At 36.4% G+C, this 23,713-nt stretch overlaps 1 protein-coding gene across 3 annotated transcripts in view; it reads left to right on the forward strand.

The window, feature by feature from the left end:
• Fut8 (fucosyltransferase 8) overlaps positions 1–23,713 on the forward strand; it is a 224,550-nt gene that overhangs the window by 82,281 nt on the left and 118,556 nt on the right. For all 3 annotated transcript variants that reach the window (XM_028789706.1, XM_028789697.1, XM_028789715.1), the window contains one exon: positions 6,989–7,418. In XM_028789706.1, the coding sequence (XP_028645539.1) occupies positions 7,216–7,418 (203 nt within the window). In that variant the 5' untranslated portion in view covers positions 6,989–7,215. The remainder of the gene's footprint in view (positions 1–6,988; positions 7,419–23,713) is intronic.

A 23,713-nucleotide genomic window follows, 5' to 3' on the forward strand; every position in this document is an offset into this window, starting at 1 on the left:
TTCCTTCCATAACCTCCTTGACCTTGGAGAAGGGAAGCTCCAAGTTGTGTTCTAGCCACTGTTTTCCCGAGGAGGAGACAGAGGGAAGCTGAGAAGCACCAGTGGAGCTCATGGTTGGGCACAGGTGTAGTAGGAGATGGAAGCCTGATCATAAAATCTGGTCTCTCCTTCCACACTTTGACAAGGAACGAAAGGCCTCTTTGTTACAGCTTCTTCTACACAGTACATCCTGAAGTATTTTGGCTCAAAATTACAAGATGCTAAAATGTGTGTTGCTCTCATCAACCCATAGTTTAATAAAGAAAGAACAAGTGTCAGAACCGCTCTCAGCAGTGATGTCAGGACCACTCTGAATTGAAAACAAATATGATTATTGTGTCAAGGGCTGCAATGGGAAAAGTAAACATACACGAACAGTAGATACTGCTTAGGAGAGAGATGGACAGTCTCAAAACGAACTAAAGAGAAATGCTAGAGATTGAGGACATTGTAAGAAGCTGAGTGTGGAGGGCATTCTGTAACTCTAGTGGTGAGAGGCTGAGGCTAGGTGTGGAGAGTGCAAGGCTGTCTGGCTGTGTGGCTATGCCGCCACACAGCTGGGTGAGGCGTCCTCTGCTTTACCTGGACAGGAATTGAGGGTAGTCAGGGAGACTGTGTGAAGGCTAGTCTCCAGCAGCAGCAGCTCTTGAGCCCTTCAGTGTTTGGCAGCAGAGGACCCTCCTTTTCTAGCCTCCCAATGTTGGAATGGCAAGCACATGCCGTGCCTATTATTCTTTTAATGAAAAGAATTTATTCTGCAATTAATTTAAATTTAATTACTAATATAATTTTTTTTTTTTTTTGGTTTTTCGAGACAGGGTTTCTCTGTGTAGCCCTGGCTGTTCTGGAACTCACTCTGTAGACCAGGCTGGCCTCGAACTCAGAAATCCGCCTGCCTCTGCCTCCCAAGTGCTGGGATTAAAGGTGTGCGCCACCCCTACCCGGCTAAAATTATATTTTACACACTTCAGATGCAATGGAGTCAACTCAAATAACTAGTGCTTTAAATAGCAAATAACAACTGCTCAACTTTGCTATTATCTTAACCTATTTTCAGAACAGATGGAATGATTGTAAATATTCATATCATAATTCTTTGAGTTAAAACAAACTAGAATGCTTCCTTAGTTAATTCCACATGATGAGCTGGATTGAAATTTTCAAATGGAAAAAAAAAACTAGTTCAATGATTAGTTAAATGAAAATTAAGTTTCTAAGGTTAACAGAGAGTTTCAGTTTGACTGTTATATTTTAATCGTATGCTTTCTTAGTTAAGAAACACTAGGAAGCATAAATGCTTCTGTTTGTAAAAGAAAATTATAAATAAAACATTTAGAGAAAAGCTGATCATGAGTTATAAAGTACTGTTATTTAAAAAGACATACACAAATTAAGTCAATTCAATGTTAGATTAATATATCCTCAAATCTGTGCATTTAAGCATACTCTCTATTGATTTCAACTCTTCAACATTAAGTAGTAGTGCAGAATTTATTGGAATCTTTCTTTTAGCTTGGCACCCCTAAGTGGAAATTATATATATATATATATATATATATATATATATATGTGTGTGTGTGTGTGTGTGTGTATGTGTAAAAATCAAGATGGAGCAAGCAAGCAAAAGTAGTATCATGAATTATAATAATTCTTTAATTCCAGCTGAAACCCACTGTTCCTTTTTTTGTACCAAGGTGAAACCAACTGAATTAAAATGTGGAAGGAAGGCAGTATAGGAAAAAAAAGAAAGTAGAGGCCAGAGGAAGAGGGGAGGGAAGATGGTGGAAGGGTTGTGAGAAGGGGTGGCCATAAGATAAGGGGCGTCAGTGATCAGGATGTAAAGTGAATAAAATAAATAAATAAAAGAAGAAAAGAAAGATGTTTATAAGTTCAGGTCTCATTAACTGATTATGTAGTCATCCCATTTTCACATTTCTTCTTGGTAGGGTAACAGCACATATGTATGAATTTTAATTGCTAGATAACCTTAATACATGAGTACAGAATACTCTCCTAATTGATCAAAACTTGTAATATTTTAGAAATTAATTGCCCTAGTTATGAAGTACAAAATCATAATTACATCAATGAGATTTCTATCAGGAGTATCTTACTTGAATTATTATATGCAATAATATAACACATTGTGTTTACTGATACAATTAACTTACAATATTCAAATAAGTCTGAACTGGACATCTATACCTTTGGCCCCAAATGAATGAAAACAGTTTAAAATGATGCTCTTATGGTTGAAGAGGTGGCTCATTGAGTATGGCACTTGCTGTGTCAGCATTAGGACCTGAGTTCATGTAATTAGTATCCATTTAAAATTGGAGATGTGCCTCTGAGTTGCTGTAACCACAGCAATGGGGTGCAGAGACTAGCAGATTCCAGAGACTCTCCTAAAGCCAGTTTAGCTAATTTGTCAAATTCAAGGTTAGATTAGAAATTTTGTCTCAAAAATTGAGGCAGAGAATTGGTAGAGATTGAGGAAGACATCCTGGTCAGCCTCTGACCTCCACACATGCCTACATAGGGAAGTGCATACATGTACATGTACACATATACACATGGTCACAGACACATACACACACAAACACAAGTACACAAGCACAAACATGACACACATCCAACACAGATCTACATACAGAAAATAAGGTGGAGAGTGACTGAGGAAGACACACATGATCAGTAATTGGCTTCCTGTTCACACGATACATGTAAAGGGATGCTATAATAAACTGAAGGGAAATGTGTACATTTACACTTTTTCTAATTGAGTTTTATGTGTACATGTACACTTGTGTGCATATATATTTAATTGGTAATATAAATGTAAGAGCAAACTTCTCAAATCTGTTATGTGTTATAAAACATATGGACAACTTACTCAACTATAGAATTGGAATGATATTCTGTAGACTCAAGTAATTGTGAACATTATGTGATAATATGCATAAAAGTTTTTCAAACATTGTAAAGAATTTTATAAATTTTAGTTATTATTATCTTTCCTTTGCCCATTAAAAACCAAATACATTAGCTTATTGTCACTTAGACTTTGTCAATGTTTTGCTTATATATCATAGGGCTTGTCTTAGTTACTTTGAAGAGACTCAATGACCAAGGCCAATTATAGACGAGTTTATCATTTATCAGGGGTCACTGCTTTAGAGGGTAAGTCAATAGCCATTGTGTGGGAAGCATGGCAGCAAGTATGTATGGTGCTGGAGCAGTAGCTAAGGACTTATATCTGATCTGTAAGCAAGGGGCAGAGAGGTGGAGGGAGTGAGGGAGGCAGGGAGGGACAGAGTGGGGATAAAGTTAAGGAAGGAGGGGAAGAGGGGCAGGATTGGGAGGCAGGAGAGTGACTATTAACAGGGAATGGCACAAGTCTTTTGAAATCTCAAAGCCCACTCCCAGTGATGTCTTCTCTAAGGTCACACTTCTTAATCCTTGTAACATTAAGTTAGAAGTTCTTACTACTTTTAACTTACTACTTTTAAATTATTGACTACCTCTTTTTTGCTGAACAGTGTGAATATTGCTTTACATAAGATTAATCTCATTTAGGCCTGTAAAAGTGCTGCTTAAACTCTTGATCTTGTTGATACTGCACTCTAGCTCTCAGATTTAGGGAAATACTTAGTTAAAAAAAAAACACTTGTGGTATTTTTATTGTTCAAGAAACAGAAATAAAAATAACCTAGTTTTCTAAGTAGCAGAAGAAATAAATCATTTTCAAACCTTTATCCCTTTAAAAATCAGTATTATTAATGAAATACATTGGCAGAGGGAAGTCTGCCTTATTTTGGTTTATTTAACATTTTGTACAAGAAGAGTATTATAGGATTCTAAAAAGGAATAAGATCATAAATGAAAAGAAAATAACCCACTTTGAGAAAATTTTGTGTATTGTAAGATAATGTACTGACAACAGTAAATCCTAAAGTTTACAAAAGACTTTATTTTTTATACCTTTTGCTTATAATGGTGCTCTCTACTTTCAAATTTGCTGTGTAAAGTTTGACACAAATGTAGTTGTAGCTGGTGTGTTCAGTTTCTTTGTATATCATGTGAGATTCTGCACTGCACTCCCTTGTTCAAAAGTTTCATTCATGGTTACTAAGAGCCAAATACTGCTGGAAGTGCTTGGGAGACAGCAGTGAATAAAATGACCAAATCTATGGAGTTTATATTTTAACAGTTTTGGTTTAAACATGATAAGAAAGAAACTAGTCTTTCACTGTGGTTAGCAGATGGGGGAAAGCTCACTACATACTCTTTTAAACCACGATGAGAGAAACTACATATAAAACTACTCAGTTTTCAACTTGGTTTGCTTTTGTTGATGCCATTTAAAAATACTCGTTAAGAACTTTAAAATTCTGAAAAACAATCTCTTAGAGTTAAGATAATATTAACAATTAAGAATATGCTCATGTTTTACTTTTTAAATAATTTATTGTTACAATTCTTGTTGCAAGTATAGTAATGTAATACCTTGGATATTTTGAATACTGGTTTATCAAATTTTAGTGCTTTGTATAAAAAGTATGTTTCTGTACTTGACTGTTAAAATCGTATCTTTGGATAATTGTGATAATTTACATTATAATTTCAAGTAAAATGTTTCACCTATGTTGTTAACCCTTGTTACTTAAATTATTCCTTTTTGGAAGTTTTCTTCTTTTTGTCTTTCATAGTAGGTTTCTTTGGTTATGAAGGGAAAGCTATAATTTTAATTTTTTTGTCTATGTATCTGTCTATCTACTCTCCTAATATCTTGGAAATAGCTTCAGTGTGTGGTATGATAGAATTTTTCAGTGCTCTATAAGTTGTCATATCAAACTATTACTAACTCAGATATCTATACTTCAATTTTAATGACTTATTAGATTGAATACCTTAAGCTGCCAGACTATAGAGTTTTATTTTAATCAGGAAGCCCTGAGTGTCTGCATTGTTTCTTTATATGTGGAAAAGTAGGTCTTACTAACTGATCCTTCACCTGTGTCAGAACACTGTCCAAGAATGGAACTCTGAGAGGAGATTTCTGGGCACTTGTGAGAAAATTTCAAGAAAACAAGAGTTTGTGACCTTAGTTTCTTCAAAACCACAAAATTCTTGGAATGTTTGTGTGTGTGTGTGTGTGTGTGTGTGTGTGTGTGTGCGCGCGTGCGCACGTGTGTGTTTGACTCTCAGATCTAGTGAATAGGAATGAGTTTATTCCAGGTTATTCATTATAACTGGTTATTGTTATTTGTTGATATTCCTCTGTGGAAAACCGTTTTTGCCATGTGCTGGTTGTTGTTGTGATTGTATACTCTTCTCATATGACTCTTCTTAACTCTCAAAGTATAAATTGTCTGGTGCTCTGGATCAAGTTGGCTATTGCATGAGACCTTAGTCCATCTCATTTATCAGCTCCATTTTCCCAGATCCCACACCTCTAGAGTGCTAAATAATTTGAATTATTAAATAGATGTTAGTCTTTGTTTGATTGATATATGAGATACCTGATACTTAGAGGTCCAGGGGTTTGAGAAATGGAAAATAAACAGAGTTCAACAACACCACGAAATATCTTTAGTAGACTTAAAAGTATTTATTAAAGTAGTAGATAAACATTAAAATAGTCTTTGGGATTAGTAGTTTTTGATTTTTGCTTTCCAACATTAGTCAGTGAATATACCTCCCCCACCCATTCTATATTTTAGCTGAAATCAGAATAAATGGTCTTTCTAGGACATTCTTTTGAGGTAACTTCTTCTCTTTGAGTTTTTGGTTGTTTAAAATCAGTTAAAACTTGAAGTTCAGAAGTAGATAAATAAAGAGCTCTATACTCTGAGTTTTGGGATCCCTGTTCTTCAACTTTCTATTTAATTTTCTAATGACAATTTAATTGGTGGTCATGTGTTTTATGTATATATTCTGTATATGTAAACTTTTTTTACCACTCCCCCTTTACATGAACTATATAATTTTGTTCCTAGATATATTATTTTTTCTTCCATAGCTTTAGAGTTGCCCAATCACTTTAAGTTACATTTTTCATATATGTTCTTTGTGGGAGAATAATTTTATTTCTAAGAGAATTCTAAGCATAGTGGTTAAGAAACAAACAAAACACATAATTAAACTGATAAAAATGAACAATTGGAGTTTAAAATACACACAAAAAAAATGCATACTCGCTTAAGGATCTAACTGGTATTAGCCTTCTTTTGTAATTTAGTATTTTTTGTTAGGTCATATTAATAGAAAAATGAGTTTCATTGTGACATTTTTATACATGTATCTAACATACTTATATCTACTCCTATAATTTTTAATATTTTAAAATGTATTTGAAAAAATAGGTCTAGCCTGATCCAGTTGAAGCTTTGCTTTTGATGTTTGATATGATTGCCAATTAATTGATGATTATAATAACCTTTGTTTCTCTAAGGTTCAAGTCAATTTGGGAATGTATCCTAAAAATGACAATTTGCAAGTTAAATAGTGTATTAAAGTATTGAGATGGAAGGATTTGAAGATTTGTAGCACTGAATTCACTCATGCTGAGAACTTGATTTTGTTTTAGATGACAAACACATTAGCTTGAAATACATAGTTGAATTGATTTTGGTTGATTATTCAGATATATAATATATTAGTCCCTATATGAGTTATTACATAACATTTCAATGAAGAAGGGTTTTAATGGCATTTAGACTTCCAGGTTTAGAGTTAACTAATTTGTTATTGGGTAGAATCCTAATGTATGGTTGACTTAATATACACATTTAAAGCTTTCACTTTTTACCTGTTACTAGGTAGCAAAATTGTCTTTCCACCTCTTGGCCAATCAGTACCGTGAGGTTTTCTCAAACTCTATAAATGTCAATTTTTGTTATTTTATATATCTTTAAAAACTTAAGTATATTTTTTGTTCTTTCCACAGGATGTAGAATCCATGAAGTACAGGACATTAAAGCTTCCTGCCTGTATCACCAGGAAGATTTCTTTGTAAGAGTCACCACAGGATTGCCAGAGAGATTAACCTGTCTGAAGCAGCATGTGTTGAAACAACAGAAACCTGTTTTCTTGTGTGGCCAACTACAACCAGAGTACAATGTTTCCAGTTCTTTGAGCTCCAGGAAGATAGAGGACAGAGTTGAAACTCTGAAAATGCGGGCATGGACTGGTTCCTGGCGTTGGATTATGCTCATTCTTTTTGCCTGGGGGACCTTGTTGTTTTATATAGGTGGTCATTTGGTTCGAGATAATGACCACCCTGATCACTCTAGCAGAGAACTCTCCAAGATTCTTGCAAAGCTTGAACGCTTAAAACAACAAAATGAAGACTTGAGACGAATGGCTGAGTCTCTCCGGTAGGTTTGAAATACCGAAGGATTTGATGAAATACTGTGCTTGGCTTTTAGGTATAGGGACTTATTCTACTGTTGAAAAATAGTTAAAATTTCTATGAACTGTATTTGCAAAAATCTAAGTATTTTAGAAGGCCTTTAAAAAGTGTCAGTGATACGTCTATATAGTTAATGTAGGTAAGGTCTACATAGTTGCAAATCATATTTTGCATATGAATTAATATATAAAAGCTGTGGTATTTATATGCTTATATTTTATCTACAAATTATGTTTAGACTATATTGAACACAAACTATGTGATTTGAGTTAGTGTACATTAAAATTTTTTATTCTATAGACTACAAAGACATAATTTCTTAAGTTAAATTCTTAAGATGAAAAGCAAAAATTCATTGTTAAATAGAACAGTGCATCAGTTGTTTGGAAAGCCAAAGTCTCTTATTTAAATGGAAAACAAACAGTGATATTTATTTATAGATATCTGTAACTCAACAATTACTGGGATTGCAAGTTGTTTGACAACTTCTGATTCTCTTCATATCTGAGAATGATCATGTGTACAGTGTTTGTTGTCACTTCAAAAAGCTGCAGGGCTAGAAACAAAGATATGAAAACTTTTGCATTAGAGGGGTGGTAATCTGTGCTATCAGCAAGTGGGATAGAGAGAAGGAGCTGAATGTACATTACTTTTAGAGAATCATAATTAGGCATTGCTGATAATAGCTATCATTTGTTGGGAATTTGTCAAATGTCAGGTACTGTGCCAAAGACAGATCATTTCACTGAATTTCAAGATATCTTCATGAGATTCTAGTACTATTTTAAATCATTTTGCAGATGAATAATCATAAGGATGTTAAGTAATTTAATTTGTCCAAGATTATACTTTTAACAAATGGTAGAGCCTTCTTTGAATTCTAGTAGTATAATTCCACAGCCTGAACTCTTACTGTCCTGAGCTGTCCTGAGCTGAAAACAGAAAAAGCAGTCACTCAGAAAATCTTAATCAAAAGTCTCAGTAGAGACTTTTCTTCCAGAGAAAATTTTTTTGCTTTTAAAATTTAGGCTCCTGAATAAGCACTGAATATTCTCTTCATTCCATCTTTAGTACTAGTATTTCTATTTTCTCTTTTCTTACTACGGAGTACCTTGTTTTTGTTGTATGAAGGAAAACTTACTGTTAATATGGGTGCTCTTCAGAAAAATAACCAGTCTTTTAATATTAATTTTTATTATTTTAAAATTATGTGAGCATGTGAGAATCTGTGTGTGAGTTTGCACTTATGAGTACCAGTGTCCATGGAGTGCAGAAGAGGGCATCAGATTCCCTTGAGCTGGAGGTACAGGCTGGAGGTAAGCCCTCTGATGTCTTTGCTGGGAACTGAACTCAGAGGCAAGATGAGTACAGTACCTGTTTGTTTGTTTGTTTTCCAGATTTTATTCCCCTCCTGGTCCACCCTCCAACTGTTCCACATCCCATACCTCCTACCCATATTCCTGTCTCCACAAGGATATCCCCACCCTCCACCCCCATCCCACTAGATCTCTAAACTCCCTGGGGCCTCCAGTCTCTTGAGGGTTAGGTGCATCTTCTTTGATTGAACACAGGCCTGGCAGTCCTCTGCTGTATATGTGTTGGGGGCCTCATATCAGCTGGTGTATGCTGCCTGGTGATCCAGAGTTAGAGAGATCTCGGGGGTCCAAATTAATTGAGACTGCTGGTCCTCCTGCAGGGTCACCCTCCTCCTCAGCTTCTTCCAGCCTTTCCCTAATTCAACCACTTGGGTCAGCAGCTTCTGTCCATTGGTTGGGTGCAAATATCTTCATCTGACTCTTTCAGCTGCTTGTTGGGTCATGATAGGTTCTTTCTCCAATCCCCCATAAGATCTCTTAAGCCACTTTTTAAAAAATCTTTTGTACATTGAAATTAAAATCCTAACAACTACATAAGAGCTGACATACTTAATAAATGTAAATGCAATCTGGAAACAGACGAAACAGATGAGGCCACTTTTATAATAGACATATGACACAGTAAAATACATGGTTATTTTCCCTCATTAGCGACGTCTCCTGGGCTCTTTGTTGACTCTACTAGTAGGGCTGTGTGCACAACATCCATGGGGATTTTATTTTAATGCCAGGACACGAATGATAGAGGTACCTGTTAGTTCTGAGACTATTTTTCTTATTCAGCTATTTTGTAATTTTGTACTAAGTTTGATGTCTATTTTTTTTATAATAAGACATATTCATAAGCCAGAAGATAGAGTATTAATTCAGATAAATTTAAAAGTAAGTAACTCCTTTTAGATAAAGGCATATAAATTGGAGTTGGAAAACAAATCAAAAGCCCGAGATGACAGTTTTTAGGATTCAAAACAATAATTTTAAAAGCAGTTAGCTAACCTTCTAACTATAATTTGCAGGGTTTTTTTTGATACTGACAGATTTAGAAGAAAATTATAAACCATCTCTTTGAAGGATATAAATGTACAAGCACAGTGTATAGGTGTGGCAGTGTTGGGGGATATGTGTATATGTATAATTATTTGACTCATTGATGAATACGTTTCTTACAGTAAAATTTATTACTTTTAGTAGTTAGGTCAGTGGGTTTTGGCAATTTGTTACAATTATGCAATCATCACCATCAAGTTATATCAGAACTCTGCCTCTTCCCAGAATTCTGTTGCCTCTTTTAGTTAAATCTGACCCTGCCACCTGACTGTGAATCCTGTTTATCTGTTGGCTGTCAATATGCTTTGCTTTTCTAGAGTGTCATAAATGAAATCATGCAGTATGTAGCTTCTGGGGTCTGTCTCAAGAGAATAAGTTTGGGGAATCATAGACACCTGATGTCCACTACATACACTTGCTGTATATGCATTATACACATGCAACACACATATAGTAAAACTACATTCTTCTTTATTATCATTTATCTTTAGTATTTTTGCATTGCTCTAGAATTCCTAAAAAGTCTTGTAATTTTCAAACCTTTAAAACCTCTTCCTTTTGGACGTCTTTGTTGTAGTCTTTTATAGACTGCTATTGTTTTATTACTTTTTAAAACTTTTTTAATTGGATATATTATTTATTTACGTTATCCCCTTTTCAGGTTTCCCCTCCAGAAACGCCCTATCACATCCTCCCTCCCCCTGTTTCTATGAGGGTGCTCCCCCACCTACCCACCTACTCCTGCCTTCCCGCTCTGGCATTCCCCTACACTGGGGCATCAAGTCTTCCCAGGACCAAGGGCCTCCCCTCTCACTGATGCCACATAAGGCCATCCTCTGCTCCATATGCAGCTGGAGCCATGGGTCCCTCCATGTGTACTCTTTGGTTGGTGGTTTAGTCCCTGGGAGCTCTGTGAGGTCTGGTTGGTTGATATTGTTGTTCTTTCTATGGGTTGCAAACCCCTTCAGCTTTTTCAGTCCTTTCTCTAACTCTATTGGGGACCCCTGTGCTCAGTCCAATGGTTGGCTGCAAGCATCCCCTCTATATTTGTCAGGCTCACATTATATGCATGTATGAAATTCTGAAACAATTTAAACCTTTTCTCCCATCATTCTGTCAATATAAAACTGGAGCCTAAAACCTTAATTAATTGGTTGCAAAAAAGAAATGTCTGCGAAATAACTCCTTTGATTTTTTTATGCTGATATTATGATCTGTTGTCTAGATGCTATAAATAATGATGATTTAAAAGAAAATCATTCTTGTATAGAAACAAACATGCCCAAAGTGAGAAATTTTTTCTTCATAATGTTCTTTGCCGGTTAACATCGATGCTACTGCTTAGAATTTATGAAAACAGAAGTTAGGGAGAGGCTTGGTTTTGTTTTTGTTTTCTCCAAAATGAAATTGTTGCTTCCCAATAACAGCTGGGATCCTGTAGGGATCCTGAATCTTAGTAGGAGCACAGATTTGAAGGAAAGTATCTGTTATTTAAGCTTTGGAAAGTTTTGTGTGTTTGCCCTTTGGTGTTGATGCCAGCATAGACTGTCTTGTCTGTTTTTCACAGCTCCCACCCCAGACATTTGGATGTTAATCATTGGTACGTAACTTAGACCCTGACTTACTCAGTACTTGTAAATGATTTCAAGTGGGCATTCAGTCACAAGTCACAGAACTGTGATGTTCAGTGTTTAATCACATAAAGTTGTTTTCCCCCCACCTTTGGGGTGTGGTATAAATAAGAATGTAAAAAGTTATGTTCTATAAATTCAGTATTAACATGGTTTTCAAACATTAAAATGTGAATTAAAGTAGAAAAAACTCTTAGGCTTGATTACATGTTTATCCCTTTTATGTTCACTGTTTCTTCCTATAGTTTGGTTTTTGAATAATTTCTCCTAGCTTCAAGCATATCTTCTAGTAATTTTTATGATTCTTGTCAGGGTAATAAATTATTTCAGATTTTTTTCATTTTTTAAACTTTGATTTTTGGAAGATATTTTTTAAGCAAAGGTATTGAATTTGATTGGCAATATTTTAAGTAGCATTTTATGTATGTCATACTTTTTTTTTTTTGGTTTTTCGAGACAGGGTTTCTTTGTGTAGCTGTCCTGGAACTCACTCTGTATGCCAGGCTGGCCTCGAACTCAGAAATCCGCCTGTCTCTGCCTCCCAAGTGCTGGGATTAAAGACGTGCGCCACCACTGCCCAGCATATAAAATACCTATAAAATATTGTCTTAGTATTTCTTTTGCTGCTAGAATGTCTTATTTTTCCTAAAAGACTTCCCTGCCTGAGAATATTTCTGTGAGTTTATTTCAGTCACGGTTTCTAACCATCATTACACTCTTTTGAGAGTCCTGCATTTATCACAGTAAACCTTCTTCTTTGGCTGCATTTACATTTTCCTTTTTGTCTTTGATGTTAATCAGTTGAGTGTTATGTGTCTAGGTACACCTTGATTTGCTTTTACCCAGCTTGTAATTTGCTGAACTTCTTAAATATTGAGGTGAGGTCTTTAAAGATCCATTTTAGAAATTTAAATATGGTTCCTGAGCTATCCTTTCCCATTTCTCCTTCTAGAATTAAAAATGCATGTATTAAACTTCTTTTTACAGTATTTTATGCTTTCATGCATCTTTACTAATTACTCTCTGCTGTTTTATTTTGTGTATTTTCTACTGAACTATCTTCCAGCTTATCTTTGAATCCTGTTGTTAGAAAATGTGATATATTTGATTGACATTTTGATTCTACAATATCAAGTTTATTTCTCTGAACATTTCAAATTTCTTGGGATATTCTCATTTTTAAAAGTCTGTTTTCAGGGCTGGAGAGATGGCTTAGTGGGTAAGATGATTGTCTATTCCAGAGAGTCTAGGTATAATTCCCAGAACCTACATGGTAGCTCACAGCCTTTTAAAACTCCAGTTGCAGGGAATCCCGTGCTCTCTCCTGACCTCTTTGGACACTAGGCACATATGCAGGGGTACATGCCCAAAATAGTAATAAAAACCGTTACTGATTTTCTAAATTTCTTTTTTTTTTCTGTTTATTGGGTATAATATTTACATTTCAGATGTTATCCCCTTACCCCATCCCCCCCCCGCCCAGGAACCCCCTATCCCATCCCCCCTCTTCCTGCTTCTGTGAGGATGTGCCCACACCTACCCCCCCACTCCCACCTCCCCACCTGCAAATTCCCCCACACTCAGTGTCCAGCCTTCATGGGACCAAGCAAGGATCTCCTCTCCCACCTATGTCCGACAAGGCCATCCTCCCCTACATATACAGCTGGAGTCATGGGTCCCTCCCTATGTGCTCCCAGGCTGGTGGTTTAGACCCTGGGAGCTCTGGTTGGTTGATATTTTTGCTCTCCTCATGGAGCCACAAACCCTTTCAGCTCCTTCAGTCTTCTATCTTCTATCTAACTCCTCCATTGGGAACCCCTTGATCAGTTCAATAGTTAGCTGTGAGCATCTGCCTCTGAATATTTCAGGCTCTGGCAGACCTCTAAGGAGACAGCTATATCAGGCTCCTGTCAGCATGCACTTCCCGACTTCCACATCAGCGTCTACCTTTGGTGACTGCACATGGGATGGATACCAGGAGATTTTCTAAATTTTTTTCAATACTCATCCTAGTGTAACCATGACTCTGCTTATTTCAATTTCTAGATCACCTTTTGATTTGCTTCTGCTAACTTTTCTTTTGATTTGTGAATACCTTTGCATTTTACACATCTGCATTAGTTAAATGCCAAGCATTGCTTATAAAAGTACTGTGGAAGCTACAAACTCTTTCCTTTGTTGGAAATGTGTTATTTCTGGGCATTTTTATGTCCTTGCCTTCTAAAAATAATAATATACATGTATGCCATACATGCTAGTCCTCATCTCCTTACCTCACGTTTCTATGTATCTACACCCTCACACATGCCACTCTTGTATTCCTGCCCATTCTATAAGAGTAAATAACCTGTACCATCTCTGTGACCATGGGTTTAGAACTGCCTGTTGGAACATGGTGGGTCACAGTTAAAGACAGTCCCTCTTCCAGACTTTGTCAGTAACCAGTAGTTCAGAGGAAAAGGGCAGGGTGCTCTGAACACTTTTCCTTAACTCATTGTTGGTATTGCCATTATTTCTGGGCCCATTTCAAGTAACTGCAGTTATTGTGAGTTGTGATTACATTGGTTATGTTGAGTCTAGAGAATGTATTTCATAACCTTTCAGAATTTTTCTTGAGTTAGCTTTTACATGCTTCCTGGCCCTTCTGCTCTTACCTGAGCCTCAGAGGGGGAGATACAAGCGACATGTTTAGGGCTGAGCATACAACCTTGGCTTATTCTTTGCAACTTGAGCAGAATCTCTTCACTCACCAGCACAAAGGAGAGGCTTCACTGATTAAGGGTGGGAGCTGGTTTTGTCTCTGGGTGTATGCATAGTTATTTAGAAGGCAGTTTGCAGCCTATCGGTGTACACATCCCAGATTTCCATCAGAAATACCCTCCACAGGTCAATTGCCTCTTCAAACCTGGATTGTTAGCTAGGTTATAGACCATTCTTTGTTGCCCCCTCCCATTGGACTTAAATCTAGTTAGAGGGCAGTTGATTATCACCCATACAGTCAAGTTCCTGTTGGATGTGTGGGCATATCTTACTTTCCATATGGTCATTTTATACTCCCTTTATCCTGCTTAATCCTCCTGTGATACTCAATTCTGCTGCCCACTCCCTCTCTGCCTAAGCCTTTCCACTCATTGAATTCTTTCACATATTTTTTGCTTGCCTATGTTTTACTCTGCCTTCAGTCCCTCCCTTGTTTCCTGGCTTTATAAAAATTTTAATTATTTTTTTGTGCACATGTGTGTGTATGCATGTGGGTGTGGATATGTCAGTCCTTTTATGTGAGGGTCAGAGGACAGTTCGTGGGAATTGGTTGTCTCTTCTCACCGTGAGCCTAAGTCACTGGACTTGATAACAGATACTTATACTCTAGGTACCATGTCTTTTAGAGGTGTTGAGTGTTGACTATTAGTCTCCTGTCACTAGATTTGACACTGGGTCTATCATAGGAATGAACAGACTCATTTTTTTTTTTTAGAAGAAGTAAGCTTAAATTAATTTGGATGTAAAATATAATAATTTTATAGAAGCCATATAAATATTTTAATGCTAAGTCTACCAGTAAGTACATAGAATGCAGTAAATTGTTTATAATTCTTTTCAGAGTAGAGCCATAGTTGATATTAATTTTGTGGAGCTGTTTTCAAAGCCTTATTGTTATATTTTCTCCTGGGTGCTGAGCTATAATAGGAAATGATGTAAGAACAGATGTAGGTTTTCTTTTTATTCCTAGCATCTTATCTTGATTTTCTTAACATTTGCTATAGTAGAAATGACAGTATACCACAGGAAAATGTTCCAGCACTCCTCCAGCACCCATTGTTCTTTGTAAGGATCTGCAGACCAGATCATATGCTATAATGAGCCTTCTCTCTGGATCAGACTCCTTGACTCCCTATTTATCAGTAAACAAATTTAACAGAGGTGAAATAACATTGCAAAAATGATAAAGGAGTAGTTTATATTAAGATGAACTGAGTCTTAACATGTGTGTACCTGACAAGAGTGTCTGATACATGAGGCAAAGAGAAGTAGATAAGGCTGTTATAATAACTAAAAACTTCACTGCCCCCCTTAGAGTAGATCAAGCAAACAAAATTATCAAACAAATATACCCATGTTTGACATGGGCAGACAGACTACCAGTGAACCTGACCTAGTTGACACGTAAGAGTATTGTATCTCACAGTAGCAAATGCTCTTTGCCATGAGTACACTCTTACTCAGATATGTACCCTCTGTCATTTGGATTAGAATATATTTTAAGGGCTCCTTTAGATGGTCTTGCTATAATGAGTAGGGAAGTCTGTATTTGGAATTGTACACTGTGTAGTGTGGGCTCCAGAAATTTCCGCTTATTTATAGAATCAGCTGGAATTAACTTGTGCAGAGAAAATTTCTTTCCCGCTTTCCCATTTCCACACTCTGTTCACTTTTTACCCCAACAAAGACGATTCAAATAGAAATCAGCTAGGTGGATGACTCAGTCCAAGGCTGCAAGCTTATTAGGAGGAAAGAAGTTGACTATTTAAAACCGTTTATGTTTGCTCTGTTGTCTGATGTGTGCTCTTATTCTTTCATTTGTCCATGTGGATGTGACTGTTCAAGAGCAGCTCAATAAAACTTTAAATTTCAGGAAGTATTTTGAAGTTGCCTTTAGTTTTATTTATTTTATATTGTGTTGTTTTTCATATAATCTCTATCTATCATCTATCTATCTATCTATCTATCATCTATCTATAGTTTTCATATATAAGTTTTTAATTTAATAAAGATGAGTACAGAAAGCTTAGGTTATGAATAGCCTGTCTCTTTGTTTATGAAGTGACAAATGAATTATTGGTATTGAGTTGGAAGCATGTATTTTGATGAATGCTTGATAATTTAGTTCAAAATATAGATAAAAATGCTAGTAGAATTCCTGACAATAAATATTGCTTTTATGGGAGTAATTGATTTTTGGTTTCCTTCTCCCTAGGAATCCTTGCAGTAACTGTCTTGCTACAAATAGTTTTTCTCCCCTTTAATCTTACTTGGTTTTAAAAGGAGTTGGCAAACTGGCCAGTGGGACAAATCCAGATCTTCTATCTGTTTTTATTTTTGATGACTTCCAGGCTAACAACGTTTTTGTTTTTTGGTTGTTTGAGTGTGGAGTGTGTGTGTGTGTGTGTGTGTGTGTATAAGAATGTTTTTGTTGGGGGGCTGGAGAGATGGCTCAGCGGTTAAGAGCACTGACTGCTCTTCCAGAGGTACTGAGTTCAAATCCCAGCAACCACATGGTGGCTCACAACCATCCGTAATGAGATTCGATGCCCTCTTCTGGTGTGTCTGAAGACAGCTACAGTGTACTCATAAGTAAAATAAATAAATCTTTAAAAAAAAAAAAAAAAAGAATGTTTTTGTTGTTTTGGTTGTTTGAATGGGGAGTGTGTGTGTGTGGGCAAATTCAGAGAATAATATTAGGTTATGTAGCAATGAAACCTAAGCTATTTATTATCTAGACATTTATAGAAAAAATTGCTATCTCAAAGCTTGTATGAATCAGATGTTCTTATTATTAGCTCTTGTCTCTTTCAGTGTTTGAATTATTATGCATATTATATGTGAGTAAAGACTCTGAAATGAAATCCAGTTACTGATACTATTCTCAGGTCCTTGCTGACTTTGCTTTCTAAGTCTTAATGGGGTTAGTCCATATCTCAGATTTCTTTTGCTTTTTAATTTCTCTCTTATTTGTGTTTTCTCTCCTAGTCTCCTTTAGATAACTTTCTGTTTGGAACTGAAATGGCACTTAGGGAAAGGAGACCTGGTAGGTTTACAAGCAAACCATCTGACGTACAGCTTTAGAGATAGTGGATCTAGTAGACAGTTGCATTTTATATATGCATATAGAGCAGATATAGATGTAGAAACAGAAGCACACAGGCTTTTTTTTTTCCTTATAACTTGGCTCTTTGAACTGAACTGTATGACTTAACCTTTTTTTAGTTGATGCTTTTACATATGGGAATTGTATTTGTCCATCCTCAACTTTACTTAGAATACAGTGATTTCACTATTAACTAATAGTCATTGTCACTACCTATTTTTCACCCAAGTAAAAAAGCTCCAGTTTTGGAGGAAGATGTCATTCGAGTAAAACTATTAAAACCTTAAATTACTAAGTTGAAAAAACAAAACAAAACAAAAGAAAGAACAACAACTCAATGTTTAAATGTCTCTTCTGTATGCAAATGCTACTTAGACAAAATGCATTTCATTTGTGTTAAATTTAAAATGTGTGATGATTTAGCTTAGGGGCTTAATTAAACTTTTTTAAATTTAATGAATGTAAGGGTTTCCCCTGCATGTGTGGTTTGTGTACTTGGTTGCCTGGTACTGTCAAAGGTCAGATGAAGGTATCTGATCTTTTGGAACTAGAGTTACAGATATTTGTGAGCTACCATGCTACGTGTACTGGAAACAGCACTTGGGCTCTTTGCAGGAGTGTTCTTAACTGTTGAGCCATCTCTCTCCATTCCCCACATGGTTTTCTTTCATAGTCTCTCTTTTCTGGGATGGGTCTCACCATGTAGCCCTGGCTGGCCAGGCACTCATGATGTAGGCCCAGAGATTTCTTCCAGGCAGTGGGGCCATTGCTTTTGTGCCTCTGATGAGGAAGAACAACAGGATGGAAACACACAGCAGAGGTGACTACTCATGCCATAGGGACATGGAAGTTAAATATAGAGGGAAAGGGGTAGAGACCCTATAGTTCCTTATTTTTCCAGTGCCTCACCTCTTAAAGTTCCCACAGTCTCCCAGTGATACCACGGAATGACAGCTCTGCTTTTAACATTTGCTCTTTTTTCAGGGGAGGCATTTATCCAAACAATAGCAGTTTTCAGACAATAATTTAAATCTGCATGAGAATGCAGTATGCCTTTGGAACATGTGCCTTTGTACTGTTCCAAATATGCTGTTCCTAATGTAGCTGCAATGTTTCTAGGTATTTCACAAATGTTGGATGAATTTTATCAATGAAATAGTATTTAGTCTATTTACCTAATAACAGAATGCATTTAGAATAACAATAAAGCTGACTCGAGTAACCGGATTTGGTATATAAGCTTTTGATTGCAGTTGTTATTTTGAAGTGTTTATTCCCAATATTTAGCCACTTCTAGAATATATGCTTAGACTATGTGTACCAATGCATAAAAACATCATATATACTATATATTAAAAGCATTTTAAAGTATACTGCATAGTAGCATAGTTGTATAGAAATTTTGGTTAATTGATTATTGATAATCATTTAGGGGAAGTTATATTTGTTATTCCTTTTGTTTTTGTTTCCCAACACAATTGAATGCACAGAACCACTGCTTTGAGATGTTTTACATCTGCCTGATATTTTTCTTATTAAACAACAACAACAACAACCAGGATTTATAGAAATCACAACCTAGGTTCATGCTTCTTTAAATGCTCACTTATCCCAAGTGCAGAGTAACCATCTGGAAGCTGGTCATAGTGTCTGCAGTCTGTTATGAAGTCTTAAAATTAGAGGAGCAATTAGCTGCTTCTCTATGCATCAGCCTACATTTCCTATACCAAACGTGGGTTTATTAATCCTCAGAGATACAGTAGTCTTGATTTAAGTGTTTTATTTTTAAAATTTCTTACATTTAAAGAGTCAGCCAATTTAAAATATGTCTTGCATTTGTGCATTTATAAGTGTGCATACATTGACATTCTATCTCCTCCTCTGTGCTCGTTCTCCATCTACTGAAGGTCTGCCATGTCTTCAAGGACCATGTCAAATAAACTTCTCAGTCTTTCCCCAGTCTTCTTGCATAAAGTTACTCTCCTGTGATCACTGTTAGGACTTCTTTTAGAGCCTTTAGGATGTCAAAGTACTGGACATGTATTAAGAACTTATATAGGCTTGTTTGTCTTTCTCTTCTAATTTCTTGGAAGCAATGTGTCACAAAGATTAAGTTGTGAAATATTTTAAAACTTTTTATTGAAAAAAAGTATTATTGTTTCTATGATGTGTGCATGCAGGGGTGCACATGCCACAGCTCTCATTTGGAAGTCAAAGAGCAACTTTGTGAAGTCATTACCCTCCTTCTACCTTTAGTGGGTTCCAGGGATCAAACTCTAGTAGTCAGGATTGGGTGACAAGGTCTTTGACCCACTGAGCTATCTTGCTGTGCCTGTCATTTTTTAAAGGAATACAGTTATTTATACTTCTAATACAAATTTCAAGAGGAATTAAAGATGAGTGCCCCCTTCCTTTCCTTTCCTCTCCCCTCTTTTATCTTGACTGATTTTTGTTGGGGCCATTTATTTAGCCAAATATAAAACTCTTTAAGAGGAAAATTTGTAACTAACTATTTAGTTTTGCAAATACCTTGATTTTTTTCTGTTAAACTTTTAGAAAAAAATTATGTGTGCTTTTACATCCCTCCATGGTTTTCAAGCCAGGGTTTCACTGTGTAGCTCTAGCTGTCCTGGAACTCACTCTGTAGACCAAACTAGATTTGAACTCATAGAGACCCACCTGCTTTTGCCTTCCTAGTACTGGGATTAAAATGTGCCTTACTGCCCAGCCTTTTCTGTTTATTTAAATTTCATCAAATCTGTTTTCATAGATCTTTAGTATATAATATGTGATAGTTGATTATTACTAGAGATCAATTGATTTTTCCCTTTTTATTCTATCAATATATTGACAGTTTGACAGACTTTTATTTTCTTAGTTTGGGTAGAATGCAACTGATTGTGTCTATTATACTTGCCTGAAACTATTAGAATGTTGTTGCCCTAACTATAAGTCATAGTTTTGAGTTTTCATTGAGGGTATAGAAAAATAGGACAATGTTTTTGACTATATTGTCACATAAAGATTCAGCTGGAAAGGAGAATAAATGTTAGCATGGTAGGTTAGGCCAGCACTTTTTTCTCCCACCCAACTAAAGCCATATATAAGGTCCTGAAGTTGTAGTTGTATACATGTTTTATTTCATGGTAATGCCATATTACCATGGTAAACATATATAAATTTTTTTCACTTAAGATTTATGTGGCTCTGAGTTGTCTTGGTATACAATACTTAATGTATGGAAGCTCTCCATTCAACCCCATAACATAACTAACATAAACTAGGCATAAACATGCCTACCATGCATAAACTAGGCATGGTGGCACATACCTGTAACATCAACACTTTGGAGGTAGAAGCAGGAAGATCAGGATCACAAGATCCTAAAAGAAGTCATCGGAGTTTCAACTAGAAATTATATACTGTTGTGAAACATTTTGATAAAAATATCTTTAATTATTTTTAGGTAGGTCTATAATATTAACATTACATGGTGTTGTTTACTTCACTAACATTTACTCTCAGTATTTCCTAATTTGCATCCTAAGCCTTTAGGTTGACAAACCTCCAGTTCTCTAAAAGCAGTATGCTTTATGTCTCTGAATCCTTGTATATTTTCCCTATTATGCTAATTTAACCCTGAATTCAACTTTCCTAAAGCATTTTCAGAACATACCCATATATGTGTGTGTATGTTTCCATATGTATAGGTGCATGTGGAGACCTGAGGTTGATGATAAGAATCTTCTTGGTTTTTCTCCTTCTTGTTCTTTGAGGCAGGGTCTCTCAGTTGACCTAGAATTCATGGATACAGTTAGTGTAGGTAGCCAGCTTGCTCTAGGAATCTCTTGTCTCTTGCTTTTTGATTTCTGGAACTGTATGTGGGCCATCACATTTACTTAGCGTTTATGTGGGCAAATGGAATCTGAACTCCCTTCTTTACACTTACAGAGCAAGCAGTGTATCCACTGAGCAGTCTCCCTGGGCCCCTCCTGAAGTATTTTTCATGAGTGTTACTGATTCTTTAACATTCCAAGAATTCTTTCTTGGTCCTTTTCATGCCCATAAGGTACTATTTCTACATGTTCTCTTAGCACTTATCATTTATTCTTACCATTATACACATTTGCCACAATACAATGTATTAGTTTTATTTTTGCATTTGACTATTGAATTGAATCTTAAGTCAGTGTGCTGAAGGTGCAAATATCTTACTAATTGTATTGTAGAATTCAGAACTGATATCTTTAATAAAGTCCATCAAATGATGAAACTTGAATGAATTTTATTCATCCCTCAGTTTATTTGGGGATTCTTTGTTTCTGATTATCAATTATTCACACATTTCCTCCTGGTGACTATCACTTTAGACATGCTGCTCTGTGCCTTTTGTATTTAGTTCTTACACATTACTTAGCTCAGTAGTTTGATTATTGCATGAATAAATTGAAATTTAAGACTCTATTTTGCATTGGTCTAAGTAAGCATCTGTATCTCTAGATTAGTCACTGTATTATTAAAACTTAACATCCCTAGATGCCATCTTTTTGTTTGTTTTGAATGTAAGGATTTGTTGCTCTGTCTTTCTCTCCTCAAAGTACACTAAAGGCTTTCAGAGAGTATTTTTAGGACATGAAAAAAAAGAATATATTTGCTTTGAGATATTAAGAAATAAACAGCAAGTGGTGATTTCTTTAGTAAGATGGCAAGTTGAAAAGAGATTTTATTTGCATTTATGAAAATGATACACCATTGTTAAGAATGATAAAATAGTTTTCAAATGATCCTGTAGCACATCTAAAGTGATAAGACTATAGAAAAGGGCAATCATTTTATTAGCTTGTGTATTGTTGCTGATTGTATGTGCTGTGACTCTACGGGAAGTTTGTGGAAAGGAATGTGGCTGTCAATTTTGGAAGAAATAAAGTTTAACTTCAAGGCAAGCTTTTTATAGAAGAACTATCATTTTATACAAGTCTTAAAGAGAGCTAAAGGTCAGTGTAAAGGGAAAAAAATCAAAGTTTTAAGTGTGATCATTAAGAATGTTTTGAGGGAATTCCACTTCCCTTCGGCCCCTGCCTGGTCCCTTGGACTGGAGCAGACACAGAGTCGGTCTGCTCCTGTCCTGTGGAGAAACTGAATCCTGAGTCATCCAGGAGCCACTGCACTCAGAGCAGCTGGTAAGAACTCCATCTCACTCCCTAAGCCCCAGAAATACATCTGGGAGCCAGGGACATCTAGGGCACAGCAGCTACCCAAACCCTGCCCCTCCGGAATTCCACTTCCCTTCGGCCCCTGCCTGGTCCCTGGGACTGGAGCAGACACAGAGTAGGTCTGCTCCTGTCCTGTGGAGAAACTGAATCCTGAGTCATCTAGGAGCCACTACACTCAGAGCAGCTGAAACTGAATTCTGAGTCATCAGGGACCCACTGCACTCAGAGCAGCTGGAGCCACTGCACTCAGAGCAGCTGAAACTGAATCCTGAGTCATCGAGAACCCACTGCACTCAGAGCAGCCGAGGAGCCACTGCACTCAGAACAGAAGGATTACCAGATCCAAGAGGTGGCCTGAGTCCCAGGAGTTCTTCCACCCGGGAGATTAGGGGCATAAGACCACAGAGACCTCTGGACTCCGAGGAGCTCTGCAATAAGCAAGATAACTGGAAATACAGATTCCAATCTTACACAGAGAGGGCAGGTACCACTAGAGTTACCCAGATGGCGAAAGGCAAGCGCAAGAACATAAGCAACAGAAACCAAAGTTTCTTGGCATCATCAGTGCCCAGTTCTCCCAATATAGCAAGCCCTGAACACCCCTTCACACCTGAAAAGCAGGATTCAGAATTAAAATCACTTCTCATGATGATGATAGAGGATTATAAGAAGGAATTAAGTAACTCCCTTAAAGAAATACAGGAGAGTACAAGTAAACAGATAGAAGCCCTTAAAGAGGAATCACAGAAATCCCTTAAAGAAATGCAAGAAAACACAAAGAAGGAATTAAACAAAAACATTCAGGATCTGAAAATGGAAATAGAAACAATAAAGAAAGTTCAAAGGGAGACAACCATGGAGATAGAAAACCTAAGAAAGAGACCAGGAGTCACAGACGCAAGCATCACCAACCGAATACAAGAGATAGAAGAGAGAATCTCAAATGCAGAAGATACGGTGGAAAATATTGACACAGTTGTCAAAGAAAATGAAAAAAGCAAAAAACTCCTAACTCAAAACATCCAGGAAATCCAGGACACAATGAGAAGACCAAACCTAAGGATAATAGGTATAGATGAGAATGAAGATTCCCAACTTAAAGGGCCAGTAAATATCTTCAACAAAAT

The sequence above is a fragment of the Grammomys surdaster genome, unplaced genomic scaffold (genome assembly GCF_004785775.1).
Source record: "Grammomys surdaster isolate TR1022 unplaced genomic scaffold, NIH_TR_1.0 127, whole genome shotgun sequence".
NCBI lineage: Eukaryota > Metazoa > Chordata > Mammalia > Rodentia > Muridae > Grammomys > Grammomys surdaster.